This window comes from Lepisma saccharinum, chromosome 10, assembly GCF_977018435.1.
Source record: "Lepisma saccharinum chromosome 10, izLepSacc3.1, whole genome shotgun sequence".
Lineage (NCBI taxonomy): Eukaryota > Metazoa > Arthropoda > Insecta > Zygentoma > Lepismatidae > Lepisma > Lepisma saccharinum.
The window spans coordinates 33,205,186-33,227,987 of record NC_139238.1 but is presented as its reverse complement, the minus strand read 5'-3'; the positions used below and the strand labels follow the sequence as shown (position 1 = coordinate 33,227,987).

Here is a 22,802-nt window from a genome sequence, read left to right as displayed (position 1 = left end):
CCTATCCCCACACCACCTAAACGTGCCTTCATGCCACGGCGAGACGGAACGGGAAGGTTCAAGATATTCACAAACCGGAACGCCGTTCCGACCCGCTCCGGTTCATTTCAAGCCCTGAGTAAAAACTGTTTAAAATGAGTGCGAGACGATGGATTGAACTGTAAAGCTTCTGTTGCTGAATTGAAAGTACATGTTTTCAAAACATTAAAAATTATCTTGAAAATAGCTATATTTTTAAAATTCATTTTTAGAAATTTTCAAGTTCATAATTATTTTGTTGAATATTGCTTGTATTGTTAAATCAAGGTTATACAAATTTTATTTTTTAAGTTTGAGGGCTCTGTGGCCTGTTCTAAAAGGGAATAATCTATGTCTACATACAATATAGTGTGTATATGTGGATCAGAGTTACCATATTTTGTAAAGTGAAAAAGAGAACGTTTAACTTTTTAAAATTTTCAGCCAAAAATTAAGTAAATTATAACACATACATTACATTTCTACATCAACATGTTTGTTTTATGTTTTATTACAAAATTTTGTAGGGAAGATCAAGCTGTTGATATAATATTATTATTATTTAATAATAAAAACAATAATTGTTATAAACTAATTTTGTTGCCAAATTATTATTATAGCCTTAGAGACACTTGTGCTACAAGGGTCGTTCAAGGTTGACCAAGACTTTCGTACGTAAAATATTAATGAATCAATGTAGCACTGCATTACTTCGGCAGGACAGACCATGATTCCTTGCGATTAACCATGATCCTTTGCGACGTATTTGGCGCATGTGCAGTAGTGTAAACAAAGATGGCGGCAAGTAGTGTATCTGTTGCTGTGGAACAGCGGTGTATAATGAAATTTCTCGTGAAGGAGAAGGTGAATCCTGTTTAAATTTGGCGTAGACTGCAAACACAGTATGGTGAAAAAACACTGTCACGGGCAAGAGTGTACGATGGTGTCAACAGTTCAGTAAAGGGCGGGAGATGGTAGCAAATGAACCACGGACACGTTCGCCCAACTGCAGTCACTCCGGTGAATATCGCGCGTGTTGAGCAAGTTATCCTTGAAGACCGGCGAGTAACAGTGCGTGACATAGCGCATACAGTCAATAGCAGTGTTGGCAGTGTGGAGACAATCATTCACAAGCATTTAATGTTCCGTAAGGTTTGTGCAAGATGGGTGCCCCGACATTCGACATTCGATCAGAAGGCGGCACGCAGGTTGATCTGTGAACAGCACCTGGATCGGTTTCGAAACGATGGAGATGCATTTCTGGAGTCCATCATCATGTGTGAGAGACATGGTTGCATTACTTCACTCCGGAGACCAAACGAAGCAGCATGGAGTGGTGGCATAAGGGTTTCCCTCCACCCAAAAAAAAAAAAAAAGCAAGGCGCTGCCGTCTGCCGGCAAGATTTTGGAAACTGTCTTCTGGGGCATGAAAGGTGTTATCCATATCCATGTGGATTTTTTGCAGAAGGGTGCCACAATTAATGCCAAGTATTACTCAACACTGCGTCACAGTTCTGCACGTGGGGCCGTTCGGAAGAAAAGACGTGGAATGTTGTCCAAACATTTCATTCTTCTCCATGACAATGCCAGGCCACACACGGCCCATTTGACTCAAACAACACTGGCCAACTTGCACTGGGATGTTTTACCACACCGTCCTTACAGTCCAGATTTAGCCCCTAGTGATTTCCACTTGTTTGGGGCTCTTAAAGAGCATTTTGGCGGGACGCACTTCCAGACAGATCAGGAACTCAAGAACGCTGTCCTGTAGTGGTTACGACACCAACCTAATTCTTTCTACGCCAAAGGCATCAAGGGACTTCCACGACAATGGCAACGGTATCTGGATGTTCAGGGGGAATACTTTGAGTTGGGTTGGTTGGTGTTTTTTTTAAGTCCACTTTATGCACAGTAAGGCTAATCGGGACTGGACCTACAGTTTAAAGTGGAATCCGAACCACTTGTGCCTCCACCGGGTATCGAACCCGGGACCCCTTGATTACACTGCGCCATCGGGGAGGCCCGGGGAATACTTTGAAAAACTGACATAGTTTGGTGCTTCTGGTTCTATGTATGTATATTTCCTGTCTAGAAATAAAAGTATTTGTCAACCTTGAACGATCCTTGTAGATACACCAGATTAGGGAATAGCTCTTGAGCTAACTTCTTTATTTTTTACACATCACACCGTTGATTTATTAAAATGCATAGTTGTGGTGTTTTGCTATTATCTTTTACCAGTAGAGTGTACTAAGGAGAGGCGTGGCAACCGCCGATTGAGTAGAATTTTCCTAAGTTCTCATAGAATATTTAATGCATTTGTTGCTGTTTGCATGTTCTATGAAAGAACAAGATGTTTTCAAAATCTGAAGCCCCGATGCCGCTTCAGTTAGAATGTTTTCGTACTCCTTTTCGACTACGTTGGTTCTCCATCCAGGAAAGACGCGATTCTCTGTCCGCGTTTGCTGCTTGTTTATGCTTACCGCCTGCTCTTTGTGGAGTTATGTCGTTTTTCCACGTTTCGCCTGTTACGTTTACGCAGGGTTCTGTTCAGCCGAAATGCGGCGAAGAAATCGCTTTAGCCCTCCCGACTGTCTGCAAGAGTTGCAAACTCTGTAGTTCGTTTATCTCACTCGTGAACAGAGTGGGAGTTTTTGTTATAACAACAAAAGATAAGCAATTGGTTTTGACTTCAAATATACAGTACTTTATTAAGGATAATATCGGCTGTCAGTGTTGAATAATTCCTCTCTCTCTTTCAACAGATCTACACCAATAGCAATACATGCACAATTAAAGTAAAATAAGACAAGACAAATATAAGAATGAAATCTTATTGATTTGTATAAATAGAAAGCAAAAACTATCCAATTTCAACTATTAAATAACATAACTATTTTAACTATTTTGTAATTTATTGATATAATCAACCAGTTAGTAAAACAATTAGTTTGTTGTTTTAGAAATATCTGATATACATACGTTCAGACAGACAGTAACAAATTAATTCCTTAACATGTATTTAATAATAACAATGTACTTTTTAAATATTTAGTAATCTACTTTTATATTTAATTAGATTATAAATATGTATATTATATAATAATTATATTTATGTAATTATTATATGATATACATATTTATAACATATATAATACATACACATGCTGGCCCCAGTGGCAGAGTGGTTAACACATCGTGCTACAATGCCAGAGGTTCCGGGTTCGAATCCCAGCCTGGGCATAGATATTTGTGAGTGTCCATTTATTAATTTCATCACATCACTCATCCCCATTTTCTCAAAAGTGGCACAAGAAGCGAAGTAAAATAAAGCAAATCGATCAAATCAATAATACATACATATTCATATATGTAGATTATGATCTCCCCCCCAAATCCACCGGTCTTCAATGAATCCGAACCCTGAGGGGAAGGAAATGCTAAAGCGTATCCTGATGATAACCCTTGTATGGGGTGAAAACCTCAGAATTAAGGTTTTAATTTATGTGTGTTTTTTAACCTACTTATACCGAGGTCAGTCGGGCATTAAGACAAACCTTCGATGCAAGAAAGGTAAAGATGTATTACTGTGAATGAAAGTGTCAGTTTTATTACTTGTTACTTGAAGAAAGTAACTGAGTTGCAGTTACTCACGTCAGAAGTAACTAGCTGCATTTACAGTTACTCAAAGAAGAACAAACCTATTGCTTCGAAAGTTAGAAGTGCATATTTTGTATTACTTTTTTTGTGTGTTAATGTACCCCTTTCCTTACCCAAATGAAATCCAGGTACAACTAATTCTCTGCTGCACATTCAACAACCTGGTGTAGTCTTAAAGGGTGTAATTTTATATTTACAGGTAGATCTAAACATGAGAATTGGCATCCATTCGGGGTCTGTGCTGTGTGGAGTTCTTGGCTTGAGAAAGTGGCAGTTCGATGTGTGGTCATATGATGTCACTTTGGCCAACCGCATGGAGTCCGGAGGCATACCAGGGTATGAAAGAAACATTTTTAACAATGGTTAAGTTTGTAATCCTAAAAATATTTTGCAGATATGTTTACTAGTACATCTCCTATGTATGCCAAATTATATATGATATAATATACAGCTCCACGTTGAGAGACACTAGTTACCATCGGTGTTTTGAAGGTAACAGACTATCTTAGTTTAACCTATCTGAACAGAAAGTGAACTTAATACATATAGTTTTATTGTATACCGGATACAAAATGACCATTCTTCACACATTTTAAATAGTTCCTTATGTCATCTTCTCATCTGTGCCTTCAAGAGGTTGATGTTAGAAAGCGGCCTGTATAACGGCTGGAATCGTGCCACTTGCCGGTGGAATCAGACATACATAACCGTTCAACTCAAACACAGCACATTTGGGGGCTTTCCAGGCTGAGGTTTCAACAAGTTTCTCTTTGGTAAACACACTGTGGAACACTGCAATAGAGCTGAGTAGATCTGATCCTGGCTTTGGGAAAGAGTTACCTCTCTCTCTGCTGTAAAAGTCAACATTTGCTTTTATGCGGGTGTTTTATTGAAGGATTTATATTTGCTTCTGTGTAGTTTCTAAGGTGATAGTGCATGTTGGGTATTAAGTGTTGATACATGTTATTAGTGCTGCTACAATGCCACAAAATAAGAATACTTCAGCAGAGTGATTATCACCGCACGATACAATGCAGAGGTCCCATGTTGAATCCCAGCCTGTGTGTTCTGTGTGACTGTCCCTTCATCAATTCCATCATATCATCACTTCTCATCATCGTGATTAGCCAAAAGTGGCAAAAAAGTGATGCTAAATAACAACAATCAAATCAAATAAGTGCACTTCAAAACAAAGAAAGTTGGCCTCTACTATGGCGCAGTGATAGAGTCGTCGCCTTGTAATCAAGGGGTCCTAGCTTCCATACCCGGTGGAGGCACATAGTGGTTTGGATCCCACTTTAAGCTGTAGGCCCAGTCCCGATTAGCCTGTCTGTGCATAAAGTGGACTTAAAACAACAATTCAATCAATAAATTCAGAACATATGATTTTTAGATAAGATTCTTATGCGAGAAACTTGTGCAGAAGAGTAAAGAGGTGAGTTTTAAGAGAATTCCCTGGTGTTCCTGCTTCACACAGAACTACTGTTCACCATTTGGTAATAAATTAAGGAAAAACGCCTCTATTCTCGATAAAAAGCTGCAAATATATTGATGTGTGCTTAATAATAATAAGCTGCGGCACAACAGCCCATGCCTGGGCCTACCTACAGACTGCTGGCCTCACTCCCACCTGATCATACTGACTCACTCACCCGAGGTGGAAGATCCTCCAACCAGTTAAGGGGTGACGTGTGGTAAGCACGATGAACTCCCAGTCCTCGTTGTAGGTTTCCATGACCAGGTTACGCTACCCATTCATAGCTCCTCAATTTCCTCACGATGGTGGGTGGCCACCGTCCCATAAACAGGCCGAAATCTCAGGAGAAAAGTTGTTACGCTTCCCCCAGGGGACTCAAATCTTGCATTGTGCGTACTGAGGAGAAATTTCATGAAACTCAGCTTGGAAAGCAACAAATGTACTAAGCCCTTCAATTGGTGAGTCATCTCACAATTTCACCACCTTAGATTCCAAGTTCAAGTTCTGGCTTTGGCATTAGGGTATCCCTTTCTAAATGTCCCTTTACCAATATCATTTAATCATCATTCATCCATTTTGTTGCAATTAGCTTGAAGAGCAGGAGGAGACAATGCTAATTTGTCCTGAGTTAGGTGGTAGAGCAGCTCTTGACCGATCCTCGCTCAGAAGAATGTAAAAAGCTATTGTAAAAAATATAAATACAAAAATGTTGACACTATATTAAAGATGCAGTTAGGTAAGTGATACATGAATAGAAAGAAATAATAGTTCAATAAAAATAACAAGTAACACTTTGTGAATTTCTCAACAACAATGCCAATTTGATTTCATGAATATTATTTTTGCATTTTTTTTTCTTCTGTGGGCTTCATTGTAAAAAACTGTATTGGCCTAAATACTCATCTGGGAAAAGAATCACATGTTGGATGATACTAATGGAGTATTATTGTCCGTGGTTTCCTGTAGTGGACTGGCTTGCATAATACAGTAAAACCTCGATTTTACATTCTTCATGGGACCAAGGTGAAAATTTTAAAATGCAGGACAATTTCATAACATATTGCTTTATTGGGACCAGGAACTGAAGATTGAATGTCCAGATAAAGTAGTGCATTCTTCAACTGTTCAACACCCTATAAAGTGAGCACTTTATATGAACAGAAGTGTCAAATGCAGGGAATGTAAAATCGTGGTTCCACCACATATAAATTTTGATGGAAAGGAAAGGAGAAATCTATTTTTTTGTTTTGTCTTCTGCAGCCGTGTCCACATATCCAAAGCAACTCTTGATTGTTTGAACAACGAGTACGAAGTTGATCCTGGTGAAGGAGCTACTAGGGATGGCTACCTCAGGGTAAGTAAAATGAAATGTTCATGTTCTTCAAGGAAGCAAAGAATCTTACAGCCTTCATTGTTACCTGTATATCCCCATTATTTATAACTTTGCTTTTTATTCTGCATAAATATAATAATCTCATCATTAGTATAAAAATAAAAAGAATTGGATGAAAATATTAATATAACATTTGAAAATCTTGTGCAGATGAATGTACTATGAAATATTTTGTAAATACAGTGCACTCTCTTTAATTCGATCTTGGATAATTCGAACAAAAGCACATTCCCCTTGAAACCCCTATCTAAAACAATGTTAAAAATAACTACTTAATTCGAATTTTGAAGGTTAAATTTGGATAATTCGAAGTCAGTTTTCCAATAATTAACATAAATCTTTCCAAGAAAGACCAAAGTGGTTGCTACATAAGAAATTCTAACAAATGACTCGTCCCCCTTTTCTTCTTGAAAAGGTTTTTTTTTTATGATTAACAGATCTGCAGATGGCAGATAAGAGGGGGCAGCAGGAATCCCCAGAGCTTTTGTTTATAGGAATGTGACCTTCATCTTCTCAGAAACAAGTTGAGAGGGGAGCGGATAGCCGGACAGAAGGGGTCATTTTTCTGTGTGTTTTAGTGGAGTCACAATGTCGAAACGTGGTGCGTACAGTATCTTAACATTAGATAACAAAGTTGAAGTGCTTAGAGAGGTAGAAAGAGGAATGAAAACAAAAAATGAAAAACAATCACGTGATGCGAATATTCCAATAAGTGTACTGTTCCTGGATGGAGATATGGATAAAACATAGCAGTTGTAAGGTAAGGTGTACTGTTTGCATATTAATGCAGTTTTATATTTAATACAGTGTGTTATTTCATTGGTGTTTTTTTTATTATATTCTGGGTAATTCGAATTTTGGATAATTCGAATTTTTTTTCATACCCCCTTGGAGTTCGAATTAAAAAGAGTCCACTGTATATACTATACAGATGTATATTATATATGCATTTGTCGTGATGAGGTTATTCAAATTCAATAGATTATATTTAGTAAAGACTTCCAGTGCTTTTTTTTTTAATCTCTCCAGGAAAATATAAATTAGCTTGTTTAGCATTTTTGTGAATTACTAATGTTGAGTCCTCATGGAGTTACTTTTCAAAATAGCTTACTGGCTGGGATGTCAGACCCAAAGTTTGTTTTAAGTCAGCACTGGCCCCCTGAAATTTCCATGTACCCCTCCTCCTCCGGGCGCCGACTTGTCAAAATTATTGGGGGGGGGGGGCTCTGATCACTGAAAAGAATTAATGAATGACTCCCTCCCTCCCTTTTTTAAGTTTTGGCCTCAGTGTTCGGAATCTCGTAAAAGTCCATGAATTCCTCAAAAATATTAAAATTTTCATTTACAGTTTGAATGCAAAATGTCAATTGTTCACGGATGGATATGTCACAAGTTTCGTCAACCATAATAGCAAAATATTCCAGACTTTTAATATCTGCTACCACGGAGCGCAAAACAGATCTCCCTAATATATCAATGATCTCGTTCTGAATGTCATGTGAGAGCCATCTGTAGCCCGATTGTCCCATCCACTCTCCTAGTTCATGCACATCTTCTTTTGAAACTCTTTTTAGTAAAAATGTTAACAATACTCATAATTATATACTTAGTATATAGTAATAAGTCATGTGTTTTGCTGTCTCCGTTCATAGCCCCCCCCCCCCCCAAGTTGATGGTTTAGCGGTCTCAACCCCCCAAAGTTGATGGTCTAGAACATTTCAAATGTGTATTTAAAGTTAAGTTCATGTGGCACAATTCAGAGTAAACTTTACAAGAGAAGCAAAATAATACATTAGATTCTCTTAAACAAAAATATTTGGGGGCTCTGCACCCACATCGATAACATTGGGGGGGTAGGGGCTCGAGCCCCTCAACCCCTTGGAGTCGGCGCCTATGCTCCTCCCCCATAAAAAGATCCTTGGCTTAGAGGAACATTTACTTCAATACATGACTCCACACTTCATTGTTCATGCTATATCTCCTTGAAATCATTGAAATACCTTCTTGTTTATATGTATATTTGGTAGGAAAGATTCAAGATCTTCATTTGCTACTATATACAATAGAACTTAATACAGCAATTATGTATTGTATTTCATATATATTGTGTAATGAATATCATTAATACATAGAAAACAATATATAACTTACATAAATGTATATTGTATATATGTTCAAATTTGCCCCCCTCCCCCCAAACACATCAGTCTAGTTATGTTCCTGGCTGCATTACACCTTGTGGGGAAGGACATTATTTTGTCATAATAATGGTAAAGTTATATTATATTTCTGTTTTAGGATCATAATGTGGAAACCTTTCTCATCAAACAATCTGAACCGAAGAGACCACGACGCCGTGTCTACCGCTACTCTCGTCCACGGTTATGGTCTGAAGATGAGAATTCCAAGCACACCACAATTGGAAGTTCCACCACAACTACAAGCTCTTCCAACCATACTGGATTCGATGAGGAGCCACCAACAGACTGGACTCCAGAAATCCCATTTGAAAACCTCAGCACTGTAAGTAACATTTCTATGGAAGGGTTAAACTTCAGAAGTAGAATATACTTTCTGTGGTATGCTGGAACAAAGTATTTTAACTGTCCTACCTGGTGTATCGTATACATTCATTTATACTTTTAATTTAATGCACTTTAAAATGTTTCTGAGCAAGTTCGTGCATGCACAATGATTATTTAGTTTCATTTACATTACTCCATCCATGTTACAGTGGGTGTTGTGCCTCAAATGGTATGGAACAGTTCTCGAAATTATTATTATTATTATTATTATTATTGTTGTTATTATTATTATTATTATTATTATTATAAATTCTTTATTCATGGGCGAAGTTCAGCCTGTGGCTGCTCTACCACTTAACCCACAAAATCTAATACGATAAAACAAACAAAAATACAATACTGTTATAAGATAAGTATTCCATTCCATGGAAATTCCTAGCTAGGGAGATGTTTCGTTGAGGGAATATGTGAATAAAGGGGGGCGCTTGTATTGATCTACTTGGAGACAATGCAGTAGATGGAGGTATGCCTGTGAAAATTATCCTGGCTGGCGGGTGCTTCATGGGTATGGGGGATGGCATGTCCCCCATGCTCCCCTACTTCGAGCACTGGTATGGAACATATAATTTTCATTAAAAAAGAAACAGAGGGAATGAGTTTACAATACTGGACCACTCTCAAATTTCTATGAAATTTCGCCTACTCACCAATTGTGAACTCCTAATCACGAATCTGCATGTAATAATTGGCGGTCAAGTATGGAAATTGAGAAAAAAAATGAAATAAACTATGTTTTCTTAACGTAACGTAACCCTACCATAAGAACAATAGCTCCACGGAAGACGCCATTTTCCCAACATGAAGAAATCAACAGGCAAGACAAGGTATAGTTCACTTAGCTAAAATATTAATTTTTCTTTGTATTTATGCTAATGGAAACTAACCTAACAGGCCTAACCTAACCTCGTAGGCCTTCCTTGTCTGACGTCAGCAAGATTGTTGTGCGTAAAGGCAGACCATTAACGAATTTCGAAAGAAAGATGGTTCCGAATTCCTGTGTATCGACAATCACCGTGGTAAATCACAAGGTTATTTTACAAGTTCTACACGTAAATGTACAATTTTAACAAGTGACCGCCAAATATGAACTACAGATACATCATCAGGACACCGAAATTAGTAAGCATGCAAAATTTTATAGAAATTGGAGAGTGGTCCGGTATTGTAAACTCATGCCGAAACAGAGCAATTAAGTTGGAGCGAGATCAGTTTTACTTTCATTTAATTTATATTTTGTGCTCTGGGCAGTAATAGGAGCAAGCCATGGATGATTCACAAATTGGGTTGTTCTGTGAGACACATTCAAGCTAGCAGGTACGCAAGTGCAATTTCTTACTTTTTACTATACTGTTCCACAAGGATCTATTATTAGACCATTACTACTCTTAATATATATTAACGATGTGCCAATAAATTTTAATTCAGCAAGAAACACTCTTTATGCAGATGATACAAGTGTAGCCATCACCGGTGGTAAGGAACAAACCCTTACCTCTAATATAAATCATGTAACAATCAAACTCTGTGAATGGTTTTCTGACAATAATTTAGTATTAAACAGCAGCAAAACTGTTGTTGTCAATTTCCATCACACAAGGAATAAAATGATAAATGAACCAAATGTTACATTAGGTAATATGACAGTAAATCACGTTAAAACAGTCAAATTCCTGGATGGGACCCACACATAGATCGCCTTTCCACAAAACTAGGCAAAATTATATTTGCCATTAGTACACTGAAATCAATATCAAACTTAGAAACATTGAAAATACTATATTTCACCATGTTTCAATCTTTATTAGACTACGGTATAATCTTCTGGGGAAATGCCACTAATAGTAATAACATTTTTGTGCTGCAAAAGAAAATTGTCAGAATAATAGCAGGAGCTAAGAGAAATACACCCTGCAGAAAACTGTTTAAAAACTTAGGCATATTACCCTCACCATGCTTGTATATATGAGGGTCACTATTTATATTTTGAGCCTAACAATGAAAAAACAGGAATTTGGCATTGAAAACTGCTTTATTGTTTTTCGAAGTATTCTCCTTTATGGTCAATACACTTTTGCATTCATTCGAACCATTTGTCAAAGCAGTTTTTTCAATCTTCTTGAGACACCTCCATAATATGGTTTTTGAACGCATCAACGGCATCTTCCGCCAACGAAAATCGTTTTCCACGCAATTTATTCTTGACATTCGGGAACAAGAAGAAGTCATTGGGTGCCAAATCAGGACTGTACGGTGGATGACCCATCAATTCGATTTTTTGACTGTTCATAAAGTCGGTTGTTAGACGATATGTGTGACAGCTGGCATTGTCTTGATGAAGAATGATCCGACGGCGTTTTTTTTTTCTTTCCGTATGTGACCTCTGGCAAACAAATTGTTGTGTACCATTCAGAGTTGACCGTTCTACATTTCTCTAAAGGCACAGTTGCCACATGACCAGTTTTCCAGAAAAAAACAACAGGCAACCATTTGTTTCGATGTGCTTCGAGCGCGAACAACTTTTGTTGGATTGGGTTCATCTTGAAACACCCATACAGTCGACTGCTGTTTACGTTCCGGCTCTTATATACGTTTTTTAAGCACCACGATTGTATTTATTGAGCATTTGTTTGCGTTTGCACCAATTAACGCGAGCGTCTTTTTGAGTTTTTGTCAAATTGTGTGGGATCCAACGAGAACATACCTTTTTCACAACTAAATGATCATGTAATATTTTATATATGCTGGTGGAACTAATGCCTATGGTTGTCTCAATCTCACAGTATGTCACATGACGATCTTGCAGTATTATGTTTTGCACAGCATCAATATTTTCTTGAACAACAACTGATTTTGGATGACCTTCGCGAATCTCATCGGTGAGCGAATGGCGGCCACGATTAAATTCATTATACCAGCGTTTCACAGTGGCAAAGAATGGGGCTTCATCGCCAAATGTGGAAGTAAGTTGATCGATGCACTCTTGTCTTGATAATCCACGTCGAAAATCGTAAGAAATCATCGCACGAAAATGTTCACGAATTAATTCCATTTTATTGTTGTCGTGCAATCTCCAAGGCAACATAAACAACACAAATGAAGCTATTGACAAAACATTTGAAGTACGTTATGGTCAATAATGCCAGACGATTCCGTGCAAACGTCAAATCGTGCCTAACTTCAATCAGTGTTGGCAAGGCTCAAAATATAAATAGTGGCCCTCGTACTTCATCTGCTGATGTGTGTAGAAACAGACTTAAAGGATTCTTTCAATGGTAACAACTACTTACATAAATATTATACAAGGAATGGCAGCAACCTTACGATACTTTTACATACCACCACATTATTTGAGAAAGGACCGAAATACATGGATGTTCACTGTTTCAAAAACCTTCCAAGTGACTTAAAAACAATACAATCGGCTACCTCATATAAAAAGCATGTAAAAAATACTTACTAGATCATTGTTTATATTCCGTTAAAGAGTACCTGACAATAAATTGCAAACTGTCACATCTTAAATGAACTCCTAGGACATGTGTATATGTATGTATTGATTTTATCTATTATATGTATGTAAATTAATTTAAACGTACCTTGTACGTAACTAACATTAGCAAAAACAAGGAGAACTCCAAGAATCCTTAATCAAATTAATTATAATGTAATCATTGTTTTCAAATATTATGTATAATATATTCATACTTGAACCTATTTGAAAATAATTATTAACTGTAATCTAATGTACTGACATGTTGCATACCATATGTGGAAAACAACCACTGTACAATGGTCAACGAAATGAAATAAATCATATCATATTTACAAGACAGATATTCCTTAATTGAATAAACACTATTGATTTATATAATTCTGCAGATTCCTCTTGAATTGAATGTTTACTATTTTAATTGAAGCTCAGAGTACTGGTGCACATGAGAAGGATATCCACTATAGTTTAATGAAAACTGCAGATAGTGTATCTTAAGCACCTTGTATGGAAGAGATTGTCTGGAGATACTTCTGAGCTGACACATGTCAGCAATGGCTTATTGAACATTCTTCCCTAATTTAATCAGAACCTAGTTGATGTCCAAAAACACCACACTCCTTCAATATCCTAATTAAAAAATTCAGGACTCTCAAAATTGGAGACCTTCCTTCACAAACTGAAACTTGTCTTCTACCATTGCTGAACCCACTTGCAAGTCGACATGTCTGGTTATGCATTCGTACACCTGTACTCTGCTGGCAGTTACAGTGGAACCTCGATTTTACATTTTTCAGGAGACCAAGCTCAAAAATACTTTAAATGCAAGAAAATGTAAAATTGAGGAACATTTTTTTTATGTTGAGACCATCAAGATTGAATGTATAATGTGGAAAATGTAAAATCTGGAAATATAAAATTGGGTTTACACTGTACATTGAACCTCAATGATAGTCAGTGGTGGCAATTAGGGAGGGGACAGTTTCCCCCCCACACTTTTTGCCACTTTTGCTCCTGCATTATGCTAAACCTTATCTACCAAGGGAAAGCAAAAGGTCCTTGCCCCCCTTCCCCCAGTTTTGGCATCTTGCCTCCCAGTTTTGGAACCCGATTGGCCAATCGCCGTCACTGATGATAGTCTGTCTTGATGTATGGCTGTGACCCTGGCATAGGTTGTTGGATGCTCCAGTCGTCCATGCTGACCTAATCTCTATAGGCCACCCTTTTATTGCATGTGTGCTTCTGCCCCCTTACCATTATCTCTACCCAAATATTGTTATCATGTCCTTTTTCTTTCTCTTTGTAGCTAAACATATCTGTCTCCGATATTGATGAGGAACCATTTGTGGAATGCATTGAAGAGGAAGATGAGGGCAATGCACAACCTCATAAACAGGAACCAGCATCTACAGCAGAGCAGGTTGATGACCTCATAGATAATAGCATTGAGATAGACTCCAACAAAAGAATGCGCAATGCCAATGTAAACCCATGGACTCTGCATTTCAAAGAGGATGCTCTCGAACATAAGGTAATACCTCAAGGAATATTTACAAATGAAGTTTCGTTGTGAATCCAGTAGTTTAGTTGTAATTTCAAAGTTTAATCTTTTGTATTTTTGTTATTTTTATGTCCCTTTTCTACCACTTTTGGCTAATTGTTACAATGGCAATGAGTGATGATTAGATGAACATCCATGCCCAGAATGGGACTCGAACCTGGGGAATGCGATGGTGAAACTGGGGAATGCGATGGTGAAATCGAAAGTCAACTATTTAACATACTGAACCACTGAGCTGGCTCTCAAAGTTTAAGTCCGCCTTATGCTCAGGTATGCTAATCATGACAAGATTTACATTTAAAATAAGATCTGAGGCACTGTGCAATGACATTGTTTCCATAGTTGGCAGCTTCACACTAGACTTTTCACTCATGATGTTCGAAAATGAGATCACATATACTCCGTGATTCTACCCTCTCGCGTTTACAGAAACTATATAACCACGAATTACTCTCGGACCACCAAACCCCTGTTTCACAGCTGACAGTCAACAATTGTCCGGAATGGGGTAAAAAGCGGGAGAGGTTTCTTGGAAAATGCATGGAAGCTTACTGAAGAATGATGGGAAGTCTGTACATTACAAAGGCTTATTACTTTGCTTCAGTCGAAGTAATAAAACCCCAACACCTGTAGCTTGCGAGTGAACACTGCCTGGCGCCATCTTTCCCATTCATCCCAGTACAGGAAAAGAGTTCTATGTCTGCTTCATTCCATTGTTGTCACGAGTGTTGTCTCTTACCATTTCAAAAGCGCGAGGATATTCTTGTCCAGCCATAAAGCAATTAACCCACAGCGTTCTATCAGCGTATCCATAATCTGCATAAACTGAGACAGGAATGAGGATAGTTTTCAAGGATTCTCGGAAGGAGTGATTGCGATCTCAAGGGCATGTGGACAGCTGTTACCACTTAACTGGTGGCCATGGAGAGAAAATGCATTTTCAAAAGGTTTTCGACTTGCCGGGCCCTGCGCTGGGCCATTATACTCCTTCAATGCATCTATTTTTGTATTGCAAGAGGAAGAATCAGGGAAATGAGAGACACTAAGAAATGCCTTGTTTGCGAGTCATGCTGGAGAACCATTCAAGAGCAGTGTTTCAAACTGTAACGAAAATTTACTGAAATACTATTTTGCACTCTTTGTCATCAAAGTGAAATTTCCAGTATAATATGCAGACAAATTTGCCGGGGCCACTTAGACGTTTTGCAGGGAGCCATTCTCCCCTTGCCCCCCCCTAATGATGTCCCTGTCTCACATATAAAATCCTATTTTTGGAATTTTTGAAAACTCGTGGAACAGTGTAGTCTTTGAATTAAGTGGTAGAATATAAGAACACGTATGTCTGATGTGGTTCCTGCATTTTACACTCAATTTTTTGATAAAATGCATTTTTCGTTATTCGGTTAGAATACTAATTAACTGAGCTTCATTTCTTTTATCGAAAAAATAAATTCTAATTTGGAATGAACAGTGTCAATTTCCAGGGAATGTCTGACCAATTGTACCCTCCCCCCCTCCCCTTGCACCCATGAAGACAAGTAGTAGTGTATTGTAATTTTTGTCCAGGTTTTGCACTAAATATTTATAATTTTGCTATGTACAATCACATGCCCCTTCTTAGGTTCACCTTTCATGGAAGAAAGAAAAAGGTTGAGGAATGCAGGAAAAAAATATAGGACATAGTGATAAAAAATGTCACAGCTGCACCCTCCTCATAAAATCATACCCATCCCTGCTTTACCAGTGCTAGAATGACGTACTGCAGCATGCTGCAAGGTAGGGAACTTTACATAAAGCATTTTCTTTCTACCTCTTTGTCACCATGTTATCCTACAAGCTTCCTTCCACTTATTTCGAAACATTCCACAACCTAACAATATACAATGCAGTTCCCCTCATGGTCATATACTGGTAATTATTAAGTGACTACAGTGTTTACCATATTTGCATATAGGTTACCAAATTTCATATTTTACATTGTGTGAATTTTACACTAATGTTGCTAAACATGTATAACATTATCATTGTTCTGAATTTTAAAATTTTAGTTTTTCAAAAATATTATTTCAAATAATGTTTCTATCTTTTTCAGTTTTGCCAAATGCGTGAAGATATGTTCAAATCTAACATGCTGTGTTGTTTCATCATTTGGATATTCATCATCCTTTGTCAGTTCATAACAATGCCCAGGTAAATTAAACTTTACCAATACAAATAAGGTACCGCTATCTATATGTTATACATAGTGGATAAGTATGTCAATGAAATTGATAATTTTGCCAATGCAGTATTCTTACTCATAATCATTACTTTATTGTTGTTTCTCAATATAATGGCATAAGTCATACAATCATTTTTTTTAACACATTGAATCCCAGGGTATTTAAATTGGCAATAACTCAGAAACCCAGGCATTTTATGTGAAACAATTTATTTTTTGGTCTTACTATACATGTGTTAAACATCAAAATAAAGGCAATTTCTTTGCCTACATGATAAAAAAGAAACAGTTAGAATCTGTGTATTCTTGCATGTGCTAGAGATGTTGAACATAGTCCTTGTTTTTGATATAATGAAAAAGTCCGTTCTTCTAATACTAAACAGTGGCGGCGATTGGGTTCCAAAACTAGGGGGGCAAGGTTCAAAAACTAGGGGGAGCAAGAACAATTTACTTTTCTTTGGCACGTAAGGTATAGCATAGAACGGGGACAAAGTGGAAAAAAGTGGGGGGCAACTGCCCCCTAATCGCTGCCACTAGCTCTTAGTATGAAACACAGGAGGTGTGCAAGTTAATAACTCATTACAAGTAAATAAATAAGTGTTCCATTTCTTTCAATATTTCAAGTAAACACAGTGGTCAAGTGCATGGGCGCCCATAGGAGTTTTCTCAGGGGGGTCTTAAAGATTCTCAGGGGGGCTCTATGTAACTCCAAGGATGCTCGTGCATACTGTGTTAAAGAAAAAAAAGAACTTTCTAATTGACAATTTCTCTTCCTAAAGCAGAACTCATCAGTAAGGGGGTGAATGAATTTTTCAGTTTCTCCATGGAATATTTACCACTTTTTGTCAAAGACATGGTGACGTGAAATTCAGAGTTTGTTTCCTCTTTCCATACATCATTAATACAAGTGGAAAAAGTATTCACAGACCTTGATTTTTCAAGTACAAATATGTTTTTACACACAAATCTACACTTATATACAAGTTATGAAGTTGCTTAACTTGTGTGAATTATGTTAGTGATTGTGTTAACTAATCTTGAAATTACACTTTATTTATGTAAACTAGTATAGCACACTACAATTCTGATACATTACATTAATTCCGTGACATGTAGTTATTGACAAGTTACTTTCTTTGAACATGAATCCAGGAGGAAGGGAGGAATGTTAGTGTTTGCTGTTAATATTCATATGTTATCTTTTGGCTGTATTTTTTGATTTTTGATCATTTTCTCCAATGTGCCTTTCTGTGGAAGGAAATATAATGAACAAATTTAATGATAACATAGCTCTTACCATAGATATAAAAGTTCACAGTGGTATGTATTGTAAATATAATGTCTTGTAATTTTTTCTTGTTTTGAAGTTCGGATGTACTGATCGTGACATTGACTGTGACAACAGCGCTCATGACATTCGCTCTGATTCTCGTAATGGCGGAAGAGTTTGAGCAGCTCCCTCTTCAACTGCAAAAGATGTCAAGTGTCCTCGTCCATCACAGGAATCGGCGCAATATCTTCATATGTCTGGTAATTGCTGTGATGTCCGTGGCATCAGCTCTCTGTCTGGTATGTAAATCCTTAAACACACACACATGCTGCAGAACACAGTTGTAGTTTCTAGAAAGTTGAATTTACATACTTGTTAATGCTCTTGCCTTTGGTGCAAGTTATCCCAGATTTGATCCCCAGTGTTCACTGTAAAATGTTCGTTCATCCAGCATCCTGAGGTCAATTGGGAAGCTAGCTGAAAGCAATACTAATATACTCCCGTCTAGAAAGTCTAGCAGCACTGGAACTTAATGTGCTGACAATGCTTCACCCAATGAAAAGCTGCTTGGCACGCTTTGTTTCTTAAAGGGCTGTTGCTTCATGGAGTTTAGTATCTTTAGTAAGCCTTTCTTCAAGAACTAAGGCATGGCCTTATATCAGTTTGATTTGATTTATTTTACTTTGCATTCCTGCCACTTTTGGCAAATCACGAAGTTGAGTGATGATATGATGAAATTAATGAATGAACTCTCATAAAGAATACCCATTCCCAGGCTGGGATTTGAACCAGGGACCCTTGGCATCATAGTATTCTGTGCTAACCACTCTGCAATGAAGGTCGACTAGATTAGTTTTAACCAATACTGATATCGATGCCTATTCTTACAAATTCTCACCAATGGAAATACTGCAACACTGTAACAATTTAAAGTTCGAAATGTTTATGTATTCATATGTATTCAATTGCAACCTAAACCATATCAATTTACTAGAGATTTATCTCAAAATATGTCAAAGTTTATGTTCACTTTATGCTCAGATGGGCTAATTGGCACCAGTGGCGGATTAAGCTTCCTCGCCGCCCCTAGGCACAAACTTAATGTGCGCCCTTCTCAAAGAAAAGTAGTAACTTATTTGCACTGACCAAGTACGTAAGTTTCGTCTGAATATGTGATTGAAAATGGTTCCCCAAGGTCCCAACAGATTTCTGCCTTGTTAAGAGTGCCAACTCGCAGTTTTTGTGTTCTTCAGAATTTTCGTGTGATGCTAGAATATTTGAAATGTTTTTCCAGTTTTTCCTTGAACAACCTGCATGATGCACAATAAACGGCACCAGTGCTGAACGAATATACCAAATAATTCCGCAAAATTGATTCTCCATTTACAAGTTTACGAAAAAAACACTATTATTTAAAAATCTTGTCTTACCTGCTATGAGTCTTTGCGATTTAGAAAAATCGTTTTCAGCATTCTGATTAATTCCACGTCTTAGAAGAATGTCAATTGTAGACTCATTCAGACACCACTCGGCAGGATTGTCACTAACGAAATTTGCACTCTCACTGTCGCAATCAGGAACTCCTACGAACTGAGGGGACACTACCTCAGGTGCACTTTCTTCCTCCACTAAACCCACAATATTTTCGACATTTTGCGTTTCACAGAGTTCACTCGATGTAGCCGCTTCCACTTCAATTTTTGGACTGCTTTCGGAAATCACTTGTTCCTTTCGCCTAAAGAACGTGTCCACTGTACCAAGCTTTTTCTGTAAGGTTGCTTCTCTTTCACACTTTTCGTTTGCAAGTTTACGATAAGCCACCCCACTTAACTTTGTTCGCTTCATGCTGCCTGCTGCATAAAAAAACCCCACCAAATCGCAAACGCACAGCCAGAGAATCCAGTAAGACAAAAACAAGTTGTGGTCCATGCGAAAGCTGCACTCACTCACTCACTTATCAGCAGTGTTTACGTGTTTATTTTTTTTTAAGACTGGCATTGTTACAGATGCGAGTTTCAAAGAATCAGTCTTCTTTCCTGCCTGGCCATCAACAAACGCTTAGTGGAAGATCGAGGGGTTTGTATTTATAAAAACAAATCAACAAAGGCTGGGCGGCTTGCATTGTCATTGTAAGCGATAAAAGCCATTGCACGAGTTAAAAACAAATTTATTGGCGCCTGAAGGAGGCAGAGCAATGAAACATTTCTTGATAACACATAAATCCGATACATCAAGGTTTCTTTCATATGAAGTGTAAGTGTTGCAAACCGTTGATTTGAAACATTGGTTTCATAGGTCTACATTGTCACTGTGTACGTAAGACACTTTTTATTATTCTTGATATTCTGGAAAAAAGATTTGCCGCCCCCAAGAGTTGCTGCCCCTAGGCACGTGCCTAGTGGGCCTAGTTGGTAATCCGCCACTGATTGGCACTTGACTTACAATTTAGCAAGATCCAAACCACTGTATAGTGTGCCTTTACTGCAGACAAAACCCAGAACTTCTCAGGTTTGCATTTTAAAATATGTAAGTTCACACATGAAATAATCGTCATATTAAAATATACTCTGTCCCATGATCCTCTGGAGCAAGTGAACAAAAACTAACTCCTCTGCTTAAGTTGTGACTTGAGAGGGCTCTACCAATGAATATGTGATACGAAAATGAATTGCATGGAGAAGGCAACATGAAAGCAGCTACCAGCCATTTGCAGCAGAGTGCACTGCTTCACTCTGCCCACTTGCTTTCTCCACAGACTTCTGGTCCTTCAACCAAGAAATCCAGATTTCAACACTTTCTTGAGCAAATTAAAAGCAAAGTTTGAATTTTGCATGAATTCCAGAATATTTGGACTCCATGAAAGTGTTGAACAATACTTCAAAGGCCTTGCAATACCAATATTCTCATAAATCTAGTTTCCTTTATATAAAAAAAACAAAAAACAACAACAACAACTACTACTACTTTTGGTTGCATCTTGGTGACATACACTAAATGTAAAGTTGTATCTTGCTTACATTTTGCAATTGGAATAACAGTAAAAGAGTATTTTGGCAGTCACTCATTTTTCAGGACCAGAGTTTTCCGTTCGATTCAAAAGGATAATAAAGAAGGAGTTTATAGAAGGAGAGAAAAACACACTGGAAGCTAAAGAAGCAAGAATTTTATTCAAATTACAAAGAATATATTTTACAGTAAATAAAACTAACTAACTCTCTAGCCTTCTTAAACCCGAAGGTTCATGGCTGCAGCAACACAGACCTTTCATCTGTCCCTATCTTGAGCAAGATCTATATATTTTTTTTCCGTCCATGCCAGATTTCCTTTAGGTCTATCTCAACGTTGTTCCTTCATCTTCGTCTTGGCCTTCCTACAGGTCTCTTACCATCAGGTTTCCCAACAAGAATCCTGTAAACTCCTCTTTCCTCTCCCATTCGTGCCACATGGCCTGCTCACCTAAGTCTTCTTGATTTAATTATTCTAATAATATCTGGACATAAATACAAATTATGTAGTTCCAAATTATGTAACCTTCCCCACTCACCTGTCTTCTCATCCCTTTTATGTCCAAATATTTTCCTAAGGATCTTATTTTCAAATACTCTCAATTTATGTTCCTCTTTCAATGTAAGGGACCAAGTTTCACACCCATATAATACTAGAGGCAAAATTACGGTTTTGTATATTTTAACTTTTAGTTCCTTAGATATTAAACGAGAAGACAAAAGTTTATGAAGAGAGAAGTAACATGCATTTCCTGAATTAAGCGTACTTTTTATTTCCTCTTTAATATAATTTTCACTTGTTAATATTACTTCTAAGTATTTGAATTTGGAAACTGGTTCAAACGAGTTGTTATCAATAATTAGATTTTGATTATTACCTAACACTTGGTTTCCGCCTGTAAGCAAATATTTAGTTTTCTCTTTGTTAACTTCCAAACCTATCTCTTTAGCAGTTTTGATAAATATTTTAGCATTATTCTTAATTGTATTTATATCATTCCATAATAAGTCTACATCATCTGCATATGCTAACAACTGAGTCACACCATTTAATTTTAGTCCTTTGCTAGTTTCTTTTACCTTCCTAACAGCATATTCTAAGGCAAAATTAAAGAACAATGGAGATAATGCATCTCCTTGTTTTAACCCATCATGAATTGTAAATTTGTCAAACACATTAATACCCACACGAATTTTACTTTCTGTTTTACTGGTGCATACGTTTATCATACTAACAAGCTTCTTAGGTATTCCAAACTCTACTAATATATTATATAATTTATCTCTCTTTTCCGAATCATATGCTTTTTTTGAAATCAATGAATAGCTGATGGACATTTTGATTATATTCCCACTTTTTTCAAGTGTCTGTATAATGTGAAAAATTTGATCTGTAGTTGATCGGTTACGTTTAAATCCACATTGATAATCACCTATAATTTCATTAGCATATGGGGTTAGTCTTGTTAAAAGAATGTTAGATAATATTTTATATGTTGTTGAGAGTAGAGAAATTCCATGGTAATTATTGCAGTTCATTTTATCACCTTTTTTAAACACAGGAACAATTATGGATTCTTTCCACTGTTGAGGTATTACTTCTTTATTCCATATTAAACAAATTAATTTATGAATTTGACATATTAACAAATTTCCACCATATTTAATTAACTTAATTAAATTAATACAATTAATTAATTGTACAGTAAATGGCAAAGATAATAGTAGGCAAATTGTCCATTGTGTTTTTCATTACTTTTTTTATTCTACATCCTGTGTGTTGTTTTAAGGAATGAAATTCTGTTGATTCGAGGCAGGTATTCTCCTGTGCTTATTGACGTTTTTATTTCATTATCATCACATTGTGTAAAATAGACCAAATGAAAATGGTGATAGACAATTTGACTACTGTCTCTTTTGCTGTAGGGTGTACATTGTTATTTTGGGTATATTTACCCAGCACCTCTACCATGTATGGCAGGGTGGTATTTGGGACAGCTTGTTTTGCCCTTGGTGTGAGCAGTGCCTGATGGGAGCTGTAAAATATTGGTGTTGACCCAGCATCACAAGGACAATTGGGGTTCAGGTCTCAAAAGTCGGAAAACATCAGCGATGGGACTCA

At 37.2% G+C, this 22,802-nt stretch overlaps 1 protein-coding gene across 3 annotated transcripts in view; it reads left to right on the top strand.

The window, feature by feature from the left end:
* Nucleotides 1–22,802, top strand: part of Ac78C (adenylyl cyclase 78C) — a 464,534-nt gene that overhangs the window by 414,530 nt on the left and 27,202 nt on the right. For all 3 annotated transcript variants that reach the window (XM_083129709.1, XM_083129708.1, XM_083129710.1), the window contains exons 10-15: nucleotides 3,878–4,014; nucleotides 6,416–6,509; nucleotides 8,847–9,071; nucleotides 13,930–14,154; nucleotides 16,277–16,374; nucleotides 17,773–17,974. In XM_083129709.1, the coding sequence (XP_082985835.1) occupies nucleotides 3,878–4,014; nucleotides 6,416–6,509; nucleotides 8,847–9,071; nucleotides 13,930–14,154; nucleotides 16,277–16,374; nucleotides 17,773–17,974 (981 nt within the window). The remainder of the gene's footprint in view (nucleotides 1–3,877; nucleotides 4,015–6,415; nucleotides 6,510–8,846; nucleotides 9,072–13,929; nucleotides 14,155–16,276; nucleotides 16,375–17,772; nucleotides 17,975–22,802) is intronic.